At 56.1% G+C, this 20,088-nt stretch overlaps 2 protein-coding genes across 5 annotated transcripts; both read right to left on the bottom strand.

The window, feature by feature from the left end:
- Positions 1-772: 772 nt before the first annotated feature.
- Positions 773-10,118, bottom strand: DHX58 (DExH-box helicase 58). 3 transcript variants are annotated; one of them, XM_020887986.2, is made up of 13 exons: positions 10,019-10,117; positions 9,577-9,745; positions 9,161-9,362; positions 8,594-8,784; positions 7,416-7,532; positions 6,694-6,820; positions 6,337-6,528; positions 5,096-5,358; positions 4,112-4,261; positions 3,856-4,017; positions 2,516-2,706; positions 1,352-1,448; positions 773-1,057 (listed from the first exon to the last, which is right to left on the bottom strand). In XM_020887986.2, exons 2-13 carry the CDS (start codon positions 9,742-9,744, stop codon positions 875-877), a joined length of 2,043 nt encoding a protein of 680 aa, XP_020743645.2. In that variant the 5' UTR covers position 9,745; positions 10,019-10,117; the 3' UTR covers positions 773-874. The 3 variants fall into 3 exon arrangements, with proteins under 3 accessions (XP_020743645.2, XP_020743646.2, XP_070335590.1); XM_020887987.2 differs by having other exon boundaries at positions 2,516-2,691; XM_070479489.1 differs by lacking the exon at positions 2,516-2,706 and having other exon boundaries at positions 969-1,057; positions 10,019-10,118.
- A 326-nt stretch (positions 10,119-10,444) lies between these two features.
- Positions 10,445-18,914, bottom strand: KAT2A (lysine acetyltransferase 2A). 2 transcript variants are annotated; one of them, XM_020887988.2, is made up of 18 exons: positions 18,509-18,914; positions 18,245-18,368; positions 17,766-17,911; positions 17,576-17,665; positions 17,111-17,292; positions 16,828-17,019; positions 15,200-15,306; positions 14,896-15,006; positions 14,648-14,787; positions 14,356-14,564; positions 14,041-14,167; positions 12,603-12,713; positions 12,136-12,279; positions 11,786-11,900; positions 11,666-11,702; positions 11,517-11,580; positions 11,298-11,382; positions 10,445-11,192 (listed from the first exon to the last, which is right to left on the bottom strand). In XM_020887988.2, exons 1-18 carry the CDS (start codon positions 18,845-18,847, stop codon positions 10,999-11,001), a joined length of 2,517 nt encoding a protein of 838 aa, XP_020743647.1. In that variant the 5' UTR covers positions 18,848-18,914; the 3' UTR covers positions 10,445-10,998. The 2 variants fall into 2 exon arrangements, with proteins under 2 accessions (XP_020743647.1, XP_020743648.1); XM_020887989.2 differs by having other exon boundaries at positions 14,648-14,784.
- Positions 18,915-20,088: the final 1,174 nt, after the last annotated feature.

Genomic DNA, 20,088 nt, shown 5'->3' with positions numbered 1-20,088 from the left:
CCACCCACCCCATGCCTGCCTGAGCCCTACCCCTCAAAATCCTGGATCTCGGCCTGTCTCCAGCCCAGGGAGATGACCTAGGGGTCAGGATAGGATGGATGGGGTTTGAGCCTATTATGGGGTGGAAGCGGTGAGAAAGCCTCACATTCTTGATGGCTCTCAAATTTAGACTTTTGATGCTCTGTCCAAATAAAGGTTACATGAGAGCCATAAAGAGGGGTGTTAAAAAAAAAAAAAAGCTTTTAACATTAAAAATATAGCACAAAGCAGATCAGTGGATGAGGAAGGGGAAGAGAAGATTACAACGGGAACAAGGAAGTTTTGAGGGTGACAGCGATGTTCATTATCTTGATTGTGGAAGAGCATACGTATGTTAAACTTATCAAATCATACACTATACATATGTACAGCAATATCAATTATACCTCACACATCTGTTTTTCAAATACCACACATTTTCTACACCCGTTTTCCACTTCTTTATTTTTAATTTATGAAGAATCTCAAAAAATAGCAGTGGCCTTGGCAGGGAAGGAATGTTGAAGGGAAACCGTGATGATGCCTAGTCAGGGTGGCCATTCTCCTGCCTCAGTTTCCACCCCCGCCTCCCCCGGTTCCATTCAGTGTATACGAAGGTGTCTATGTACATGTGAGGATATTTGGGATGAGCTGTGGCTCTCGGGCTGCTTCCTCAGTATAGGAGTCGAGCCAGCCTGGGAGCCCAGGGTTCCTCTGTGGCTGGTTGGTCAGTAGGGAGTCAGGAATTGGTGACTCCGGTGGGAGGGGCTGGACCCAGGCTTTGCCCAGGAGATGGTGGCTGTTGTGGATTCTCCTGCCCCCTGCAGGCTGTGCTGGGCATTGCAGGACAAGGCAGTCAGTCCAGAGAGAGGCCCGCCAGGCCCTCAGCACATTGCACATAGTCAAAGTCAGGCACAGTGAAGGGCACGCGGGACCACTTCTTGGCCCGGACTCGCCCTTGTGGTGTCTCCAGCAGCATACTGCCAACTTTGAGCACCGGCAGCTTCACTGACTTGTAGATTATCTGCAGACCCCAGGCCTGGGGGGAGAGGAGAGAGATGGCCAGGTCTGAGTCTATCCTCAGAGAGCTTCTTTTCTCCAGTCAGAGTCCATGCATGCTGTGCCTGTGTCTCCCACCTCAGCCTGAGAACTATCTCCTCCATCACATTGTGGTCTCCCTACCATAGTGGAGGAACTCCCCAGATTGGGAAGTCCTGGGGCAGGGTTGTCTCCTCCCTCCCAGGGAGGGCACCTGATGGCAGAGACTGGGCCCCCTCTCTCAGACTGAAGACTTCTCAAGACTAGAGCAAAGGGCCACGGCCCCAGCACTTACCTCCCCACAGTTCCGGCAGCTAATGGCACCCCCGGGTCTCCAGTCCTTGAAGTCTCTGTCGATGACCACAGGCTGCTCTGAGATGTTGTAGTAGATCCTGGAAAGGAATGGGGGTGGCCACAGCCCTCACGGACCCCACTTCCCACCCCAACCCCAGGTCTCATGCCCTCCTGCCTGCGGAGCCTCCGCCTGGGCCTTGGGCATTTCTGCCTGTTAAGAGGCACAGAGACTTCCCAGGGCCGGGAAACCCCATCTTCCTTATGCTATGCTGCCTATGCTGCCTCCCCGGCATCCTCTTCTGCCCAAGTTCAGGTCTCAGCACCTGGATGATTTTAACAGTCTCCCAAAAGCTCTCCCTGTCCCAGCCTTCCATCCGATTCCATCCTTCTTCTCAATCCTATGTCATCCTGCCACCAACCACCAAAGTGATCCTCTACAAATGTACATCTGACCCTGACATGCCCTTGCTCAAAAATCCCTCCCAGACTCCTCACTGCCTACAGGACAAAGGCTAAACTTTCAGGTCTGACCTTCAAGGTCCTGCACAGGCCAGTCTGTGTTCCTCCAGAATCTCTTCCTTCACCACCTCTTTCACTCATATCAACCACAATTACTCCCATTGCATCACCCCAACCTCCACACATATTCTAACCCAGTGCCTTTTTCAAGACAAGATGTAGTGGAAATGCTACCTCCTCAAGAAACTGTGAGGATCCGTGGCCTGGCACACAGCAGGTGCCTAATAAATAATGAATGGATGGAGGATAGGGGAAGGTCACCCTCTATGGTAGAAGACAAGGGGATGGCTTGGGGACAATTAGCCCCCTTCATGTCTTCAAAGTAGGTAGGACCAAGGGGCCAGTTTGTGGCTTCTCAGCATTTGGCATCCTGAATTCCAGCTCGTGCTCAACCACACAGTAGCTGTGGGGACTTGGGCAAGTCACTTAGCTTCTCTGGGCCTGTTTCCTTACCTGTAAAATGGGGTGATGATAAGACCTGTCTAATCAGACTATTGTGAAAATGCACACTTAGTAGTTGTTAAAATGCTCTTTAACCTCCCAAACGCTCAAAGCACTGTCTAGATGGGAGGGATTCTTCATCCCCCATTATACCTCTTCCTCTCTCCCCTCTTCCCATCCTGACATCCCCTTCCACGGTTCTTACGAGAAGTTGGGGTTCACATTGACGTGATGGGTACCCTCCACCTTCCGGAGGTCACTCCCATAGCCCACGGACACCACACAGTTGATGCAGAGGAGCTGGACCTGCTCCGCCAGGAACTTGCGCTGCCGACTCTCTCTCTGGGCTGCCTGGACTGCCCTCTTGACCAACGCTGCCCGCTGCAAATCCCGGATCTGAGATGGGAGTTGTCACCGGGCATGGCTGAGACTGGAGAGACCTGACCCCAGGAATGCTTCCGGGGGACAAAGGGTTCCCAAAGACCTCAGATCATTAGCAGCCAAAGGGACTGCTTCAACCATTCCTGGAGCTGTTAGAAGCAGCTCTGTGGCAAAAAATATGGGGGTGGGGACAACTATGGGAGGGAAGGAAACTTTCTCGCTGAATCTTTACCCCTACTTTGGAGGATTTTGTGCAAAGTGGCTTCATTTAATCTAAAGTGCTTAATCGCTCAGTTGTGTCCGACTCTTTGCGACCACATGGACTGTAGCCCACCAGGCTCCTCTGTCCATGGGCATTCTCCAGGCAAGAATACTGGAGTGGGTTGCCATGCCCTCCTCCAGGGGATCTTCCCAACCCAGGAATTGAACCAGGGTCTCCTGCATTGCAGGCGGATTCTTTACGAGCTGAGCCAACAGGGAATCTAACATGGGCTATCATGAACAATTATGCAAGGACAACAGAAGTAAACAGGGACCATCCTGAACAAGCCTGGACGCTGGTGATCCTACCTCAGGGGAACTCATTTCAGTCTTGGTTCTGGGCTTATTTTGTGGATGTGTCTATTTGTTTCCCCCTTCCTGGTTCCAGAAGGGAGTTCCTTGGTGACTCAGATGATAAAGAATCTGCCTGCAATGCAGGAGACCTGGGTTCAATCCTTGGGTCAGGAGGATCCCTTGGAGAAGGGAATCTTCACTACCCACCCCAGTGTTCTTGCCTGGAGAATATCACGCACAGAGAAGTCTGGCAGACTACAGTCAATGGGGTCACAAGAATTGGACACAATTGGGCAACTACATTCCCACACTCCACTACACTGGTTCCAGAAGGGCTGTAAGGCAGCTCTCCCAGATGCACAAAGTATTTGGTGATAAGGGTAAATTCAAAGCCCTGGATAAGGCCTGCTCCCCAGGCATTTTGGAGAACAGCCACTGCCTTCCCTGGCAGCCCTACCCTCAGCCTCCAGCCTCTACCTTTCCCAGGTGGGCCAGGTTAGCCCCCAGAGGAACGGGGACCCAGGGAGTGTATGTGTGAGTGGCCAGAGACCTTCCAGGCAGAGCGTCCTCAGTCTCCGTCCCCTCAGGGTACTCAGGCTGCCCACAAACCTTGGCCTGGTACTCAGCCTGGTCCATCGCCTGCACAGCTGCCACTGCCCGTTCCATCAGAGTCTCCAGCGCCTCATTCGTCAGCTCCCGCCGCAGCTCCCGACTGCCTTGGGCTGCCACAAACGAGTACGTGCTTTGGCTGGCCCGGGCCCGGCCCCTTGCCTGGGAAAAGAGAAAACAGAGGGGGCTAAGTGGGGCTGGGGTCCCACACACAGCATCCTTTGAGGGCTGGTTGGGGGAGGGCTGCTTTGAGCACCTGGACCATGGAGATCTCATTGGTCAGGAGCCCATAGCGCACCACCACATTGCACTGGGGGATGTCCAGCCCCTCCTCTGCCACACTCGTGGCCACCAGGAGGTTCAGGGTACCAGTCCGGAACTTCTGGATTACTTCTTGCTGGTCCCGCTGGGATGGTGGGGTCGGGGAAGAGAAAGAAGATGGTAAATGACAGGTTCAGTCCAACCATCCTGCTAGCTCTGCCTCTCCGGGTTTGACCCTTTTACTCACAACCTTGGTCCCTTTCCTGAGGGACTTTGAATTCCCACTTCGACCTTCAAGTACCCCCCAGGACCTTGCTCATCTTCCAAGGTAACCATCTAAACTCTGTCTCCCTTCAGTTCAGTCACTCAGTCGTGTCCGACCCTTTGTGACCCCATGGACTGCAGCACGCCAAGCCTTCCTGTCCATCACCAACTCCCAGAGCTTGCTCAAATTCATGTCCATAGAGTTGGTGAAGCCATCCAACCTTCTCATTCTCTGTCGTCACCTTCTCCCATCTTCAATCTTTCCCAGCATCAGGGTCTTTGCAAATGAGTCAGTTCTTCACATCAGGTGGCCACAGTATTGGAGTTTCAGCTTCAGCATCAGTCCTTCCAATGGATATTCAGTACTGATTTCCTTTAGGATGGACTGTCTCCCTTAGGAGTCTCCAAAGGTCCCTGCCCCTCTACTCTAGGAGCTCTCAGGACCTATTCTTTTCAAGCAAGGGATCCCAGGCCTCTGACTCTCTGTTCTGAGGACATCACTCACCTGTCCCCATAGATTCCCCAAGCCTCTGCATCTCTTCCCCCAGAGACTTCCAGACTTGGGAAACCTTCAGCACTAGGGACCTCAGGGTCTCTGTCTCTGCCCTCTCCCTAGAGATAATCAGTCCCCCATTGCCAGAGTGAAGACTCTGTCCCCTTCTTTTCTGCCCTAGGGAACTCCCCCACCCTCAGCTCCTCCCCCCAGAGCCCACACCTGTGTCATCTGGATCAGCTGAGTCTTCTGGCTGTTGTTCCCAGCCCCAATCAACACCTGGGGCCGGATGTCCACTGTCTGCAGGCCTGGCTGCTGCTGGAGCCACAACAGGAGGGAGTGAGCGCTCTGGCGGGTTCGGGTGAAGATGATGCCCCGGGGTCTGTCAGGGCTCCTGAATTGCTTCAGCAGGATTGCTTCCAGCACCTCCAGTTTCGGGTTCTCTGGGCTGCTAGTTGCCAGGTGGGTCAGCTCATTCTCGTGGTCTGCCAGAAAAGCCCAAAACAGAGGCCTGGAGGTGGGCAAGGCATGGCTGGGGTGTGGGATTCATAGGGATAACATCACAGGAGTACGGGGTTGGGGGGCGGGGGGTGTGTGCCTGAGGATATGTGCTCCTGCCTAATTCCCCTGAACAGCACCAAAAGCACATTTAAGGATACCCTCTGCCTGCCCTGGTGGCTTCTGGGATGGCTCAGACAGTAAAGAATCTGCGTGCAATAAAGGCGACCCAGGTTCAATCCCTGGGTCAGGAAGATCCCCTGAAGAAGGGAATGGCAACCCACTCCAGTATTCTTGCCTGGAGAATCCCATGGACAAAAGAGCCTGGTGGGCTATAGTCCATGGGGTCGCAAAGAGTTGGACGTGACGGAGCGACCACACTTAGTAATCAATCTGGAGTCTCGGCAGAACCGGGGCTGGCCTCCAGCTCAGTTCTTTCCTCGTCACCCTGGCTCCTCTCTGCCTGCCCAGGCTTGAGGCCAGCCAGCCTTACATCAGGGCCTTACAGTGCAGAATCCTTTGTTCACATACCTCATCCAGCACCTCTCTTCAGCCCAGCTACCCAGATGCCCCTGGGTCTTTTCATGCTAACCTTTGCTCCCTGGGATTGACTCAACCTCAGGTCTTTTCAGAAGGATCCTTGCTTTCCAGCCTGTGCTGAGGCCTCTTGCATTTCGCCCTCTGACCACCTCACTGTTCCAGTTTAAAGGGACCACACATCCCAAACTTTCAAGGACCATTCCCAATTAAATGGTTTTTAAAAAAATCTTTGTCATAAACATGAATTAGTTTTTACACCCACCCAAACCTTCACAAACGAGGGCATATTACCTTTTGTCATATCTTCGACCTTGACTTTGGGTTAGAAAATTAGGGCCCCAGTACCCTCATTAGCACTTCTCCCACCCACGTTGGGACCTGTGCCCTGACTGGCCTCTGACCTCTAATTCAGCTGCGAGCCTCACCATCAAACAGCGCCAGCAGCCAGCGCTCGGCATGCAGGATCCGGGTCTTAGTGGCGCGCTCCCTGTTGTAGAAATCTCGCAGCGTGTCGAGGGCATCCACTGCGCGGACCGTGTCGTGGATAAGCAGCGCGTCGTTGTACCGACGCAGGTGAAGCGCGTACACCCGCCGATCCAGTAGCCCCGCCTCAGCCGCTGCGGGAGGGTCGGGTTCGTAGGATCTGAGTGGCCACGCCCCTGCAGGGTCAACTTCCGCCTAGGCTCCGCCCCCAGAAGGGCTCCGCCCAGGCTGGCCCCACCCCGGATCGCCCCCACCTCCTAGCCCTCCCCTAGGGCGCCGCCCCGCCCAGCCCCGGTCACCATCCTGGCTCAGTTCCACCACTTGCTGCTCGTAGGTTTGCGTCCCGAAGTCCCGTCTCAACTCGGGCATCTCCAGATGGTCGTGGATTTGGTCCATGAGCTTCTTCAGCATGTCCCCAAACGGGTCCTGGGCGAGAAGAGTGAGGATGTGAGGGGATTTCCAAACACACGGAGGGAATGGGCACCTAGTGGGGAAGCTGATCTCTGGGTGAAGCTGCGTTGCTACTGCAGGCATATCGAAGCTGGAGAGGAGCCAGCCCCAGAGGGAGGCCGGCTGGGGTGTGGAGGAGTCTTGGTTGGAGGTAGGAGTCGGGGTCCTGCCCCTGGCTCCTGCTCTGTCTGCACCCCTGACCTCTGGCTCGAGCACAATGATGTCTGTCTAGTCCTGTCCAGCCCCATCAGAGCAGACCCCAGACAGTGTCTGCACCACAGGAGAGAGCTTGGAACAGCCTCAGGACAAAGTGCCCAGCTTTGCAGTTTGCAAACCGTGCCCAGGGTTTTGAGATTCCCCCATGGTAGCATCTGAGTCTAAACAAACAGCAGGCTGAAGGCATGGGCTGTATCTGCCCCATTTCATGGAAAGAAGAAATGGAGTTTGAGACAAAAGCAAATAACCTGGAACCACATAGCTGGTGAGGGTGGAGTCAGAGCTCAATCCCAAGTGTCCTAAGTTGACACCACACCCCACCCCCTGCCCCGGCCTTCCCCCCCACCCCGCGTACCTGGGTGTGCCTGTAGCAGAGGTCATACTGTTTGCAGGGCTGGTGGCTGTGCTCCTGCAACTGGGGGCGATGGTTCTGGGGTGACATGATGCACCATGTGTCCAGGTTGGCACAGAGCTGGGGCAACAGAGCAGGGTTCACTGGAATGGGGGGGGTTGTGGGGACAATGGGCAGAGCTTTGGGGCAGGGTGGGCTGAGGCAGGGCCATCAGGAATGGGGATTCATATATTCAACCAATATCTTGTGGACTGCCATGGAGGCCCAATGATTAAGAACCCACTAGCCAATGCAACGTACTTGGGTTCCATCCCTGGTCCAGGAAGATTCCACATGTCTCAGGGCAGCTGAGCCCTTGCATCACAACTACTGAGCCTGCACTGTAGAGCCCACGAGCCAGAACTACTGAACCCACGAACCTAGAGCCTGTGCCCCGCAAAAAGAGAAGCCACTGCAATGAGAAATAAGAATACCACACTAAGAGTTGCCCCCGCTTTCTGCATCAGGAGGAAGCCTGTGCACAGCAAGGAAGACCCAATGCAGCCAACAATAAATAAGTAAATTTTAAAAACAAAACAACAACAAAAACAAATAGCTATTGCCCCTGTTGTATGCCCAGTGCTGTTCTAGTTACTGGGGACATAGAGCATCTTACATTGGAGTTGGGGAGACCGATGATAAACGAGTAAAGAGTAGCAGAATGAGAGTAATTCAAGTAGTTTTAACTAACTGAAAAAAATCAAATTGGTATGGAACAGTGCAGGGATGATCAGGGAAAACTCTGAAGAAATGACATTTAAGCTGTTCCCTGAAAGATGAGAAAGAACCAACAGGTGAAATGCAGAATAAAGACACTCAGGGCAGAAGAAGTGGCAGATGCCATAGGTCCTGAGATGAGGACAAGCCTGACTTGCTCACGATACAGAGAGAAGGTCAGAATAGTGGGAGTTGGGCGGGGGGCGGCAGAGAGGAGAAGGTGCGGGAAATGAGGGTGGGAGGTAGGCAGGGGCTCGATCATGTGGGACCTTATAAGCCAGAGTGGACTTGGGAGATTATTCTAAGCGTGAGGCTAGTGCTTAGGTGGGGCAGGGGCCCCAACCCTCCCCCCCCAGGGGCAGCCTGGGGAAAGCTGATGGGCATGGTTTAGGGCAGGGTGGGTGGGTCACAGGGGCCAAGCTGACCTGCAGGACGTGATCAATGGCCCCCTCGAGCGTGGAGGCGCCGCCAGTGCCTGGGGAGGCGGTGAGACCCAGCACCTGAGGCAGCGGCCGGGTCCTCTGGAGTTTAAGCTCCAGGTATCGGCTCAAGATGATGTTGTAGACGGTGTCTTTGTGCGTGTGGTGACACTCATCCACCACCAGCAGCGAGAAGGCTGAGGGCGCGCAGGGAAGGTTATGAGCTGAGCTTCCACAGCCCTTCTTCCCATGAGCTTGGTTTCGCACAGTCCTCACAGCTCATCTGAGAACTCCTCCTTCCCTTCACAGCCTGCACCTGGGCCCCAGAGAATGGGCCACGTAGGGACAATTTACCTCCATCTACAGGTTAGTAAACTAAGGCTCAGCTGGGGCAAGGGACCTGCCCGAGATCCTGCACTCTAGCCAGATCTGTTTCTACTGGGGTGTATGCTGGGGTTTGGTGAATGGGGAATTCCTCATTCTACAGAGTGTTCCTTTACTACACCAGGAGCCCTGGGGTCCCCAAGGCAGGGTGCCTCAGGCGTACCCTCTCCCCCTGCCCACAGCCCTCACCATTGAGCTCCACATGCTCCTCCTCTTCCGGGCTGGCCAGTGCCTTCTGCAGCAGCTCAGCCGTGCAGATGAGCAGGTCGTGCCTCCGGGCGACGTGGCCAAAACCAGCTCGTGGCCCCATGTTCCCGCTCAGGGTTGTGATGGTCCAGCGTCTCTCCAGCATGCGGCTGAACTCCTCACAATGCTGGCTCACCAGGTGCACCTGGAGATGGAGAATGAGATGGGAGAGGAAGCTAGATGAGGGCCTGGGGGGTGGGGGTGGGGCAAGGTGAACCCCTCAGGACATAGCTGGGTTCTGGAATGGGAAGAGACAGGGGAACTTAGAGACGGTCACAGCCGGTTTGGAGTTCTGGAGGCTCCTGAGAGGTTACCTGAGAAATTGAGAAGCCACAGTGAGGGGAGGGCAGGACACTCACCCTGTTGACCAATACAACCACCTTGGCTCCGTCCACGGTCTCTAGATGCCTCTTGGCCACATAAGCAGCTGCCCTGGTCTTCCCAGAGCCCGTGGGCAGCCATATGATGATATTCTTGCCCTCCAGGGCAGGCATGATCACCTCCCATTGGTAGGGTCGCAGCTCCATTCTGGAAATGGCAGGGAGCTCAGACCCAAAGACCCTCCTGGCTCCCTCCTAGGTCCAGCCCCTGTCAGAGCCACTCCCCCTTCCTGGCCAGCTCCATCTGGTTTGGGGAGCTCGCTCACTCGCTCGTTGTGTGGGGGCCAGGGTTGGGGGTGCGTGGGAACTCCCTCCCGCCTGAGGGAGAAGGGGGCAGGGCAACATTGGGACCTCCTGGGAACCTGAACTGGGTGGGAGCAGATCACACCAGCCCCAGCTATGCTGACAGCGTCTGTCTCACCTGCAGCCTCGCCGGCTCAGCCCAAATGCTGCTGGGCTCTGCAGAGAAGGAAATAGAAACTGAAACTGGGGGGAGGAGCCAGCCCAGCCGAGATCAACCTAGGAATCTCCCTTCCCTGCAATCAATCATGTGCTTCAGGGGGCCCAGGGAGGGGGGGTGGTGCGGGGTGAGGGTGGGCAGTGAGGGGAAGAGCAATGCTGCTGACCACATGGGACGGCAGCCTGGGTCCTGCTCAGCCCCTCCCCCAAAAGCAGCCAGCAGGGAGAAGTGGGGTGGGGGGCGGGGCGCAGCCTGGCAGGTCCCATCACCCCTGGGGGTGCAGGACAGGAACCAGAGGTTTGCTGGGAAGGGCAGCCCCAGCTTGCAGGGGATATTGGCACAACAGGGTCAGCAGGGGATTTTACTGAGGAAACCATCACACAGACAAAACAAAAGCAAAACTTTATTGTTCCCTCCAAGGGATTAATGCCAGGAAATGAATGGTCCCCATGCCCCCTGCCCCTAGGGGACAAACAGAACAGTGCAGGGTGAGGCATGGCCCCTTCAGTCCAGCTTGAGCTCCCAAGCCCTGATGTCCCCTCACTCAACCTAAAATTGGCGATCCTGCCCTTGAGGAACCAGTGATCTGAGCAAGGCCCAGGACTCCAAAGCTGTATCGCTTGGGGGAGTGTGTGAGTGTGTGTGTGGGGAGAGGGGATCAGATCAGGGCGGGGCAGCGTTTATCCTCTGGCCACCAGCCATGCTTAGAGGCTCCCAGACCAGGGAGACCCATTTCCAAGCTCAGACATGATGAACGGTGGGACAGAGCTGCAGCCTTGGGGGTGCCTCAGGGCCCAGAAAGGGCTGCAGGATCAGGGGCTGGAGGGCCCCGGGCTGGAGTGTCTCAGACAGAGGGAGACCTGGGCACAAGGGCAGCCCAGGGATGAGATCAGAACCCGAGGGGGAGACATTCCACGTTGAGGCCGAGGTCCAAGGCTGGGCTACTTGTCAATGAGCCCGCCCTCCTTGAGCTTGAAGTAGAAGAACTTCTCCAGGGCGCTGGCGCAGCGGCAGTACTCGCTGTCCGGGGGGTTGTACTCGCGGCAGTTGGCGATGACCCGCTGCAGGTCGGCCACAAAGAGCTTCCGGGTCACGTAGTAGCGGCTGCGCAGCCTCTCTGTCATGGTCTTCAGGTCTGGGCAGCAAGAGAGAAGGGCACGCCTTTGAGAGGCTGCCCGGCCATGGGGGGCCGGGGCTGGGGCAGGCGTGGGAGGGAGAAGCTGGAAGGAAGGGTCCTCACCGATGGGGAAGCGGATGACCTCGTAGTAGTCTGGGGCCTCCGACTTCTTCACGGGCTCCATGAAAGGCCAGGCACTGGGGTGGGACTGCAGAGGACAGTCAAGCTGGGGCCAGATCCAATGTGCCCCTGCCCATCTCGGGACTGCCCCCCCCTCACCCTTGGTCAGAAAACCACAGCCTTTGGCACAGGGACCCCCAGAAGAGAGCCTGGTCTCCCCACCTTGATCTGGGCCAGCAGGTTTTTGAGGGTTGTGTAGAGCTGGTCGGGGTCCTTCAACTCCTTCCTAGAGTGAGACAGGCCAAGTCTGAGGCTCCTGGGCCGTCTGCCGCCCCTGCCCTCACTGTCCGCTCCCTCCACACAACACTCACCCTTTCTCCTTCCCCAGTGGCTTCCAGCCTGTCTCTCCTGCAAAATGGGAGAACACCCCTAAGAATGCCTATCCACACTGTGAGCAGCGCACCCCCTCCCGTGCCAAGACCCCTGCTCACGAATGCCAGGGACGCTCTCCACAGGGATCTGCCGCACACCCTCCTTGAAGCAGCTGAGCCCGGGGTAGACCTTTCGGATCTGGGCCTGTTTGCGCTCAATCAGCTTCTTGATGATCTGAGGGAAGGAAGGGTCTGAGGGGCCAACCTGGCTCCAGCAATCACCCTCTCTGGCCACAGGCAGGGAGGGCTCCCCCACTTGCCCCTAGAGGCAGCGCAAGAATCAAGACCCTGGCCAGCTCCACTTCATGTGTGCACAAGCAGGTATATACGCGGTCTACACCCACACACGTGTTCACTCAGGTGCATGTTCATGCAAAGTCCCATGGAGACATGAACATGAGCACACGCACCTCCTTCTGCTTCTTGATGATGTGGGACAGCTCCGTGTAGGGGATTCGAGGGTTCAGCTCACACTCCATCAGTGTCGCACCCTCGTAGTCCTTGATGTAGCCCAAGTAGCGGCTCTTGGGCACCTTGATGTCCTTGGAGAAGCCCTAGGGGGTGGAGAGTTACCACCAACCCATCAGCAAGGCTTTTCCAGCTTGAATCTGTCCCTGGAACGTTTCCAGGCTGGTGGCCCCTCCTGATTCACCCCCACCCCCTATGCCCTGCCCCGAGAACTTCCCAGTTCTCCCAGCTGCCTGGGAGAACCCTCTTCTTCCCTGGGGCAGCAGCAGGAGGGAGAAAGACAGGCGTGAAGGACTTCCCCACAGGTGCTGGATGGAACAGGGGACATGAAGTCCACCCACACCAGGGGCGAGACAGAATGACCCCTGACCCCGGCCAGTGGGCAAACACAGAGTGAGGGGAAGGTCACCTGCTTCTTGAAGTAGCCGATGGCATACTCGTCGGCGTAGGTGAGGAAGTAGAGAATGTTGTGCTTGATGTGATACTCCTTCAGGTGGTTCATCAGGTGAGTACCATAGCCCTGCAGGGGAGGGAGGGGGAGCTCATCATATGGGAGGAGGCAGGCCTACACTAGAGAGGTCTCAGGAGGGTGGGGAGCGGAGGGCAGGGACAGGAGGGAGCCGGCTGGAAAGGAGGTGGGGACAGCCAGGGGATCCAAATCAGGTAGGAGGAAAGGTGAGCAGCAGAGGAAGGGGCGCTTATGGGGAGAAGAGCGAAGGGCGCTGGGTTTCTAAGCGCTTACTCCAGGCCTGGCGCGATGCTTGGTTCTTTACAGAGCAATCCGCAAGTTAACCCATGAAACAGCTATCATTACCTCCATCTTACAGAAGAGAAAACTGAAACTCAGCTATGTCAGGAAATACGTCCAGGTCAGGGGACCAGCCGTGGCAGGGAGAGCCTGGATCTAAACCCAACCAGGAAGCTGTGGTCCACAGGCCACTAGTTCTCAGTCCCTGGGCCTCAGAACTGGAGGAAAGGGGAGAGGGGATCACAAGGGCCCCCCTCATCATGACATCTGAATCCCAAAGAGACACCCTGTCTTCCACAAACATTAGGACCAGAGGCACCACGCAGATTTGGGTTATGGAAAATGGGACAATCACGGAATCCTCTGGGGGTCCAGTAGTTAGGGTACCTTGCTTTCACAGCTGAGGGCGTGGGTTTGATTCTAGTTGGGGAACTAAGACCTGGCAAGCCTCACAGTGCCACCAAAAACTAAAACTAAAAAATAAAGTAGCCATATCATTTTAAAAAACAGATAAGACAAACCGGGGACCCTACTAGTCAGCCTGTTGTGACAAGATAGAAGACAGGACGACCACCCAGAACGGGACTGTTGTAAAAATGATCAACTCTCCAATGCATGTACATGTTCTTGTGAAGAAGGAAACAGATCCATTTAAAAGTGTTACTATAAATCTGAAAAGTTCTCATCACAAAGAAAAAAGCATTTTTTCTCTGCTCCTTTCATTTTGTACCTATAGGAGATGGTGGATGTTCACTGTGGTTGTTTCATGATGTATACAAGTCAAAGCATCAGGCTGTATACCCTAAACTTACACAGTCCTATATGTCAGTTACACCTTGATGAAACTAGCAGAAAACAAGGGTTACTGATTCTTGGGCGCCCTGTGTTGACAGGTGTTTTCTTAATTCAGTTGTCAAATTACAACTGCCACCTTGTGGGGATGTGAGGAAGTGTCGGGCCATTAAAAGAAGGGTTGGGGGCAGCTGTGTCACTATTGTGCTGCTCTGACCTGGTCCAGACTCAGAAGCAGGGGGTGGGATGGAGCTGGAACCAGGAGCTCCCTGACCTCCACCCACACTGGGGGCAAGCATAGACTCACCTTGACCTGCTCATTCGAGGTGACAGCGCAGAAGACAATCTCTGTGAAGCCCTGGGTGGGAAACATGCGGAAGCAAATCCCACCAATGACCCGCCCGTCCTTGATCAAGGCCAGAGTCTTGTGCTTCCTGAGGGGAGAGGGCTCAGGTCACAGGCCTTACCCGTCCCCCGAATGTTCCCCAGGAACCCAACACCCCAGAGGCCTGAGCTGCACACAGTGCTGGGAACTAAGGAGCAAGAATTCCCTGGGGAAGGAGGAAGAGGCCCAGGAGCAGTTGGGGGAAGCTGGGGAGGGGGTGCTCTCCCAGGGACCTACGGGTCGAAGACGAGGCGGGCGATGTACTCCTTGGGCATTCGCGGCAGCTGGTGGGAGAAGACATTCTGCAGCCCCACCAGCCACAGCAACACCCGCCGGTTGGCCTTGGGTGTGAGCGAGTTGCCAATGACGTGGAATTCGATGATGCCTCGGCGTTCTTCCAGGCGAGCAGTCTCATCCCGGGCAGCGTTGGCCGACAGCAGGCTTGTCTGGGCACCAGAGGAGGGAGTGGTGAGCCAGGGTCTTGGGTGGTGAGCCCCCGCCCAACGGGTTGGTAAGCTGGGCTGCCCACCTCGGGCCCTAGCATGGCAGCAGGATCGGTGATGGTGAGCATGACCTCATTAACTAGCTCCATGGGGATGTCACCCATCACACGGAGCCGCTTGGCGTCCTCCAGGGTCAGGTTCTCTGGGAGCTTCCTCTTCTCGCCTGCTGAGAGGGTTGGCAAGGTCTCCCAGGCACAGCGAGAGAGGTTGGGTGGGGGTGGGGGTGGGGGGAGGGGGGGTCGGTGAGGGCGGAGGTCAGGGGTCAAGTACCCACCTGGCATGGGCTCAGTACCTCCAGAATCCAGGCTCAGGGAGCTGTTGCTGCTCCCACCCATGGTGGGGCTGAAGATGGGGGCGCTGGGAACAACTGCAGCGCTGACCGTAGCTGAGAGTGAAAGATGAAACAATCGGATGGAGGTCAAAGGTAGGGTGTGTCCCGCAAAGAGAGCCTGGCTCTCCCACTCCCAACGAGCCCTCCTGCACTGCCCCCCTGCTACCAGTCGCAGCCCCTCCTCCCCCGGGGGCGCTGAGCTCAGCCAGGACGACCAAGCAGACAGCCTGCTGCGTGCAGCGTGTACCTGGCCGGGGCACCAGTTGGGTTCCCTCTGAGGGCGGCATGGTGAAGCCCGACTCCCAGATTGGAGAGTTTGCCCCATAGATCTCCTCCTCCAGCATGGACAGGAATCTGTGGGGAGGGTACAATCGGTCCCACAACTCTGTCCTCCGACCGAGGGAGCAGCCTGGGCCAGACACGGGAGGGACTGGAGGCTGCCCTCAGGGACCTGGGAGACAAAGACAGCCTCTGTGCTCTGAGAGCCCCTCACTGAAGACAGGAGGACGAGGTGATTCAGAAGAGACCAGAGGCCCAGTGTGCCATGGTGAGGAGTACAGGGGGACAAGGTCTGAAATGATGCCATCCTGTGCTGTGCGCCAGGCAGGGTACCCAGTCACCCTGGGCCTCCGTATCAAAATGTGACTCCACCCTCTCCTGCTGCTTCCTTCTCCCACCTGGGGGCAGGAGGAGCACAGGAGGGTCTGGAGTAGTCAGGAGAGGCTTCCTGAACGGGAGTGTGTGTGTGCGTGTGTGTGTGAGGGGTGTGGGGGGGTATGTATGTGGAGTGGGATGTGGGGTGTGTGTGGGTGTGGGGTGCATGTGGGGTGTGTATGTGGGGGATGTGTGTGGGGGGGGTGTGTGTGGGTGTGGTGTGGTGTGATGTGTGTGCATATGTATGTGTATGGTGTGGTATATATATGATGTGGTGTGTGTGTGTAGAGAGGCTTCCTGAACAAGGTAGGGGTGTGTGTGTGTGTGTGTGTGTGTGTGTGTGTGTGTGTGTGTTGTGGTACATATGTGATGTGGTGTGTGTGTGTAGAGAGGCTTCCTGAACAAGGTAGGGGTGTGTGTGTGTGTGTGTGTGTGTGGTGTGTGTGTGTGTGTGTGTGGTGTGGTATATGTGTGATGTGGTGTGTGTGTGGAGAGGCTTCCTGAACAAGGTAGGGGTGTGTGTGTGTGTGTGTGGTGTGGTATGTATGTGATGTGGTGTGTGTATATATGTGGGTTGTGTGTGTGTGTTGCTCTGTCGAGTCCAACTCTGTGCAACCCCATACACTGTAGCCTGCCAGGCTCCTCTGTCCATGGAGTTTTCCAGGCAGGAACACTGGAGTGGGTTGCCATGCCCTCCTCCAGGGAATCTTCCTGACCCAGGCATTGAACCCCATCTCTTATATCTCCTGCACTAGCAGGCGGATTCGTTACCACTGCACCACCTGGAAAGCTGTGGATACCTGTGAACCATGGATAAAATGAAAAGACGGTGTGGCAAAACAGAAAAATCTTACAGAAAGGACTAGAACAGGGGTGGAAATTGGTTTCTCTTCAAGTGTAAGCTCTGGTTTCTTGGAATGCTACGGTGAGACAGGTTCTGAGCTGTGTCCATGCCCCACGGGAAACAGGTAGTCATGTCTACCAGGTGGGCGGGCAGGGCAGCACTAGCACTCAGGCCGTATACCTGCCATCCCCACAAACAGGCAAAGAGCCGGTGAATTACACTTGGGCCATGGGCAAGCCTCCCAGGTAGAGGTCCAGATCCCAGAAGGTTCATGGAGGAAGAAGAGGGATCAATCCAGGAAGCCCTCCTGGAAAAAGGGGACAACAGGGAGGATGAGAGCGTGGTGCAAGGTCCTGATGGGCCAGAACGAGCCTTACTTGGGGAAGTGGGTGAGGATGAGGGTCCTCTTCTCGGGCACCAGCTTGTCCTTCTCTACCCGGAACTTCTCTAGCAACTGTCGCCGGGTAACGGTGAAGATGGAACGGAGAAGGCTGCGCCCAAAAACGTGAGTGGTCTCATACCGGGGGAGGCTATCGCAGCTCTGGGGCACGTGGCAGTAGCAGAGCCATCTGCAAGAGCAGGAGGTGGTAAGGGAGAGTAGAAACCGAGTTCAGGCTGAGCCTACAAGCCTCCCCCCAAGCCATCCCTGGCTGGACCTACCTGGTGTAATTGACCTTGTAGGTAGCCACATCCTCGGCCTGAGACCTCTGCCGAAATTGGGCGGGAGTCTCAAGCTTCCAGTAGTTAAGGCAGAGCAGGAACATCTTTGAGAGCTCGAACATCGTCTGCCGCTCCCGGGGAGCCAGGTGACTAAACTTGTACTGCACAAAGTTTAGCACGCCCTGGCGGGGAGGGGAAGGGAAAAAATAGGAGAGAAGGTGTGAGCAGCTAGCATGGCCTTCTTATCCAAAAGTAAGGTGCTTCCTGAGGGCGGGGGGCTCTCTGTGGCTTTCGCTCTGGAGCTGTAAGGAGAGATTATACTGCCTCCCACCTCCATACCCACCCTGAGGTTAGCACAAAGCATCCTCCTTTCTCTGAACCTCTCCCCTGTTCTCAGGGCAGGAGGGGGGGTGGCAGATAACACAGGCTCCCCGCTCCTCCAAGATGCCACCTTCCTCATCCCACCTGCTCAATATTAGGCTTCTCAAATGGGGGGCTGCCCAGGGACCCCTCCACCACAGGCCGGGTCATCTGCAGGATGCATTTCCGCAGGAGCTGCAGGAAGAGGGAGGGGTAGAGATCAGTGGAGCACAGAGCTGCAGACATTCCCAGCCTCCCTTTCGCCCACTCACACTCTCATTTGAAGGAAGCTCACCTTGAAGAGGTAGAAATAGACCTGCTTGGTGTCCGTGTCCTCCTCCTTGTGAACAGACATGAACAGATTCTCCACGTCCACCACCATTCCCAGCAGCCGGTTAATCTCATCCTCCGACACATTCTCCAGGTGGGACACGTGGTCGGCTGTAAGAATAAGTGATAGTTGGGAAAAACTGACCAAAAAATCAACAGGACTTCCTCCTCCTCATTATTGCCAGCCAAGACACATCCTCAGTCCCTCTGACCAGTGTGACCCGGCAATGAGACTGACTGCTCCTATGTCAGCCCTTGGGGGCCTCTTGTCTCTTTCGGTGGCAGGTTTGCTTTCTGCTTCCTTGGGGCATACACACTCCCAGCCCAATTCCTCCTTAGGAGGCATCTTCTGTCTTTCAGAGATGAAACTGTGTGGTCCTGTCCAAGCAGGACCCAGCACCTCCACCTCCCCAATCCTAGTTCCACGGATACTACGTGCCTTACCCAAAGGGTGCTCACAGCTGCGGCACAGCTCGCTCAGGTTCGCCGCTGGCTGCTGCAGGTCCATGCGGGGTGCAGTGGGGGGCTTGGGGTTTTTCCAGCCATTACACTTGCAGGTTTCATTGGCCTGGAAGCAGAAATATCAATCAATAAGCGTGTAACCCAGGAAAGAGTAGCCGCTCCCCAGTCACAGCTTTGCCCCCATTCCCACCCAAGCCCTAGGATGCCCCAAGCCCCGCCCCCTATTACCCCAGGCCCCGCCCCCACCTTGCAAGCCGAGAAGACCCCTAGCTTCTCAAGCTTCTTGGCGCGCGGCAGCCCCCGGACTTGCGCCTTCCTTTGGCTGGCGCGCTGCTGCTGGCTCAGGCCAGGTCGAGCCGGATCACCCCCGCTCCCGGTACCCCCACTTCCTACCCCGGGCCCCCCAGTCCCTGTGCTCCCGGCTGGGGCTGTAGCTGGGGCAGGGGCTGGTGCCGGAGTGGGAGCCGGAGTCGGGGCCGAAGCTGGGCTGAGGGTAGGAGTCGGAGTTGGGGCAGGGGCTGGGGACTGAAGCGGACGGGGCTGCGCGGCAGGGGCCGGGGTAGAGGCCTGGGAAGGTTCCGCCATGGCCTCCCCCGAAGCGGAGCGCGGCGCAGCGCGGCGCTCCCAGCCCTAGGGCCGCATGGGCAACCGGCGTTCAATGCGCAGGCGTCGCTGCGCCAGAGCGTGATGGGAGTTGTAGTCTTTCACGGTTACTTTCGTCGCCTCCAGGTTCCAGACTTTTCTGTGCTGTCTCTCGATCCCAGACAGCCAAATGAGGCTTGAGCCAGCACCCCATATTGACTCCTCCTCATTTGTAATCCTTTTAGAAGGCTTCCGAGGTAGTCAAGATTGCTGCCTTTTGAGGACTAGGAGAAGCACCCCAGGAAACAGGCTTCTATTTGGGGAATCACCTCCCAAGCCATGAAGGTGGAAATGCAGGCCTGGGGCCAGGAGTGTAGTGGTTTCATGCCCACCTCCCTCCTCCCCTCACTCTGCCCCTATCCCGCACGTTTCTGGACACAGAATTGCAGCTAGGGTGCTGATTAATTAGCAATAGTTCTATTTCTTGACTTGTTAAGTGGTTACATGGTTGTGCTTTGTGTACTTTTCTGTGTTAACTTCAACAACAACAAAAAAGGTTTATTATAAAAGCACTGAGCGTCAGAGTAGTGGCCAGGGTCAGGAAAAAGGCTCCTGAGGTGGGGATGAGGGAGTACGGGACCCGCTATCCACCCACACCGTGGGCATCTCCCAGTCAGGGCCCATGTCTTCATTTTTGTGGTCCCAGAGCCCAGCTCTGAGCCTGCCACAATAGGCCGAGGGTAGGATGAATGAAGGAAACCAGGAAGACGCATTTATCTCCTAGTACCCATGTGTCGCAAGTTGGTATGTGGTCAAAGAACAGTAGGATATTACAAGAACCAGTGACCCCGTGGTCACACTGATGGCTCTCTTCGGGGGCAGTCCTCCTTGCCCCCAGACTTGATTCGCGGAAGAGCAAGAGTCTCATGGCTCAATCTCATTTTCACTCCGTGCTGGTGACCGCTGCAGAGTCGGGCTCAAGCGCTGCCAGCCTCTTTTGGCTTATCTGGTTGGGTCACAGCCCCGGCCGCCCGGTCCTCTGAGGGAGGTGGGGAAGAGCCCTGATCAAAAAAGGGGCAGGATCTGGGATAAAAGCAGCAGCGGGAGGCTACAGAGCAGCTGCCAACCTGACCCGTGGAGGTAGGACGTGCAGAACTAACCCCAAACTCAGCGGAAAGCCAAGGGAGCGCCCTGCGCAGAGCTGCGCTGCGTAGCGCGAGCGTAGCCACGCGGGGCCACGAGGT

The sequence above is a fragment of the Odocoileus virginianus genome, chromosome 17, assembly GCF_023699985.2.
Source record: "Odocoileus virginianus isolate 20LAN1187 ecotype Illinois chromosome 17, Ovbor_1.2, whole genome shotgun sequence".
Taxonomy (NCBI): domain Eukaryota; kingdom Metazoa; phylum Chordata; class Mammalia; order Artiodactyla; family Cervidae; genus Odocoileus; species Odocoileus virginianus.
This window is presented reverse-complemented; position numbering and strand designations above follow the sequence as displayed.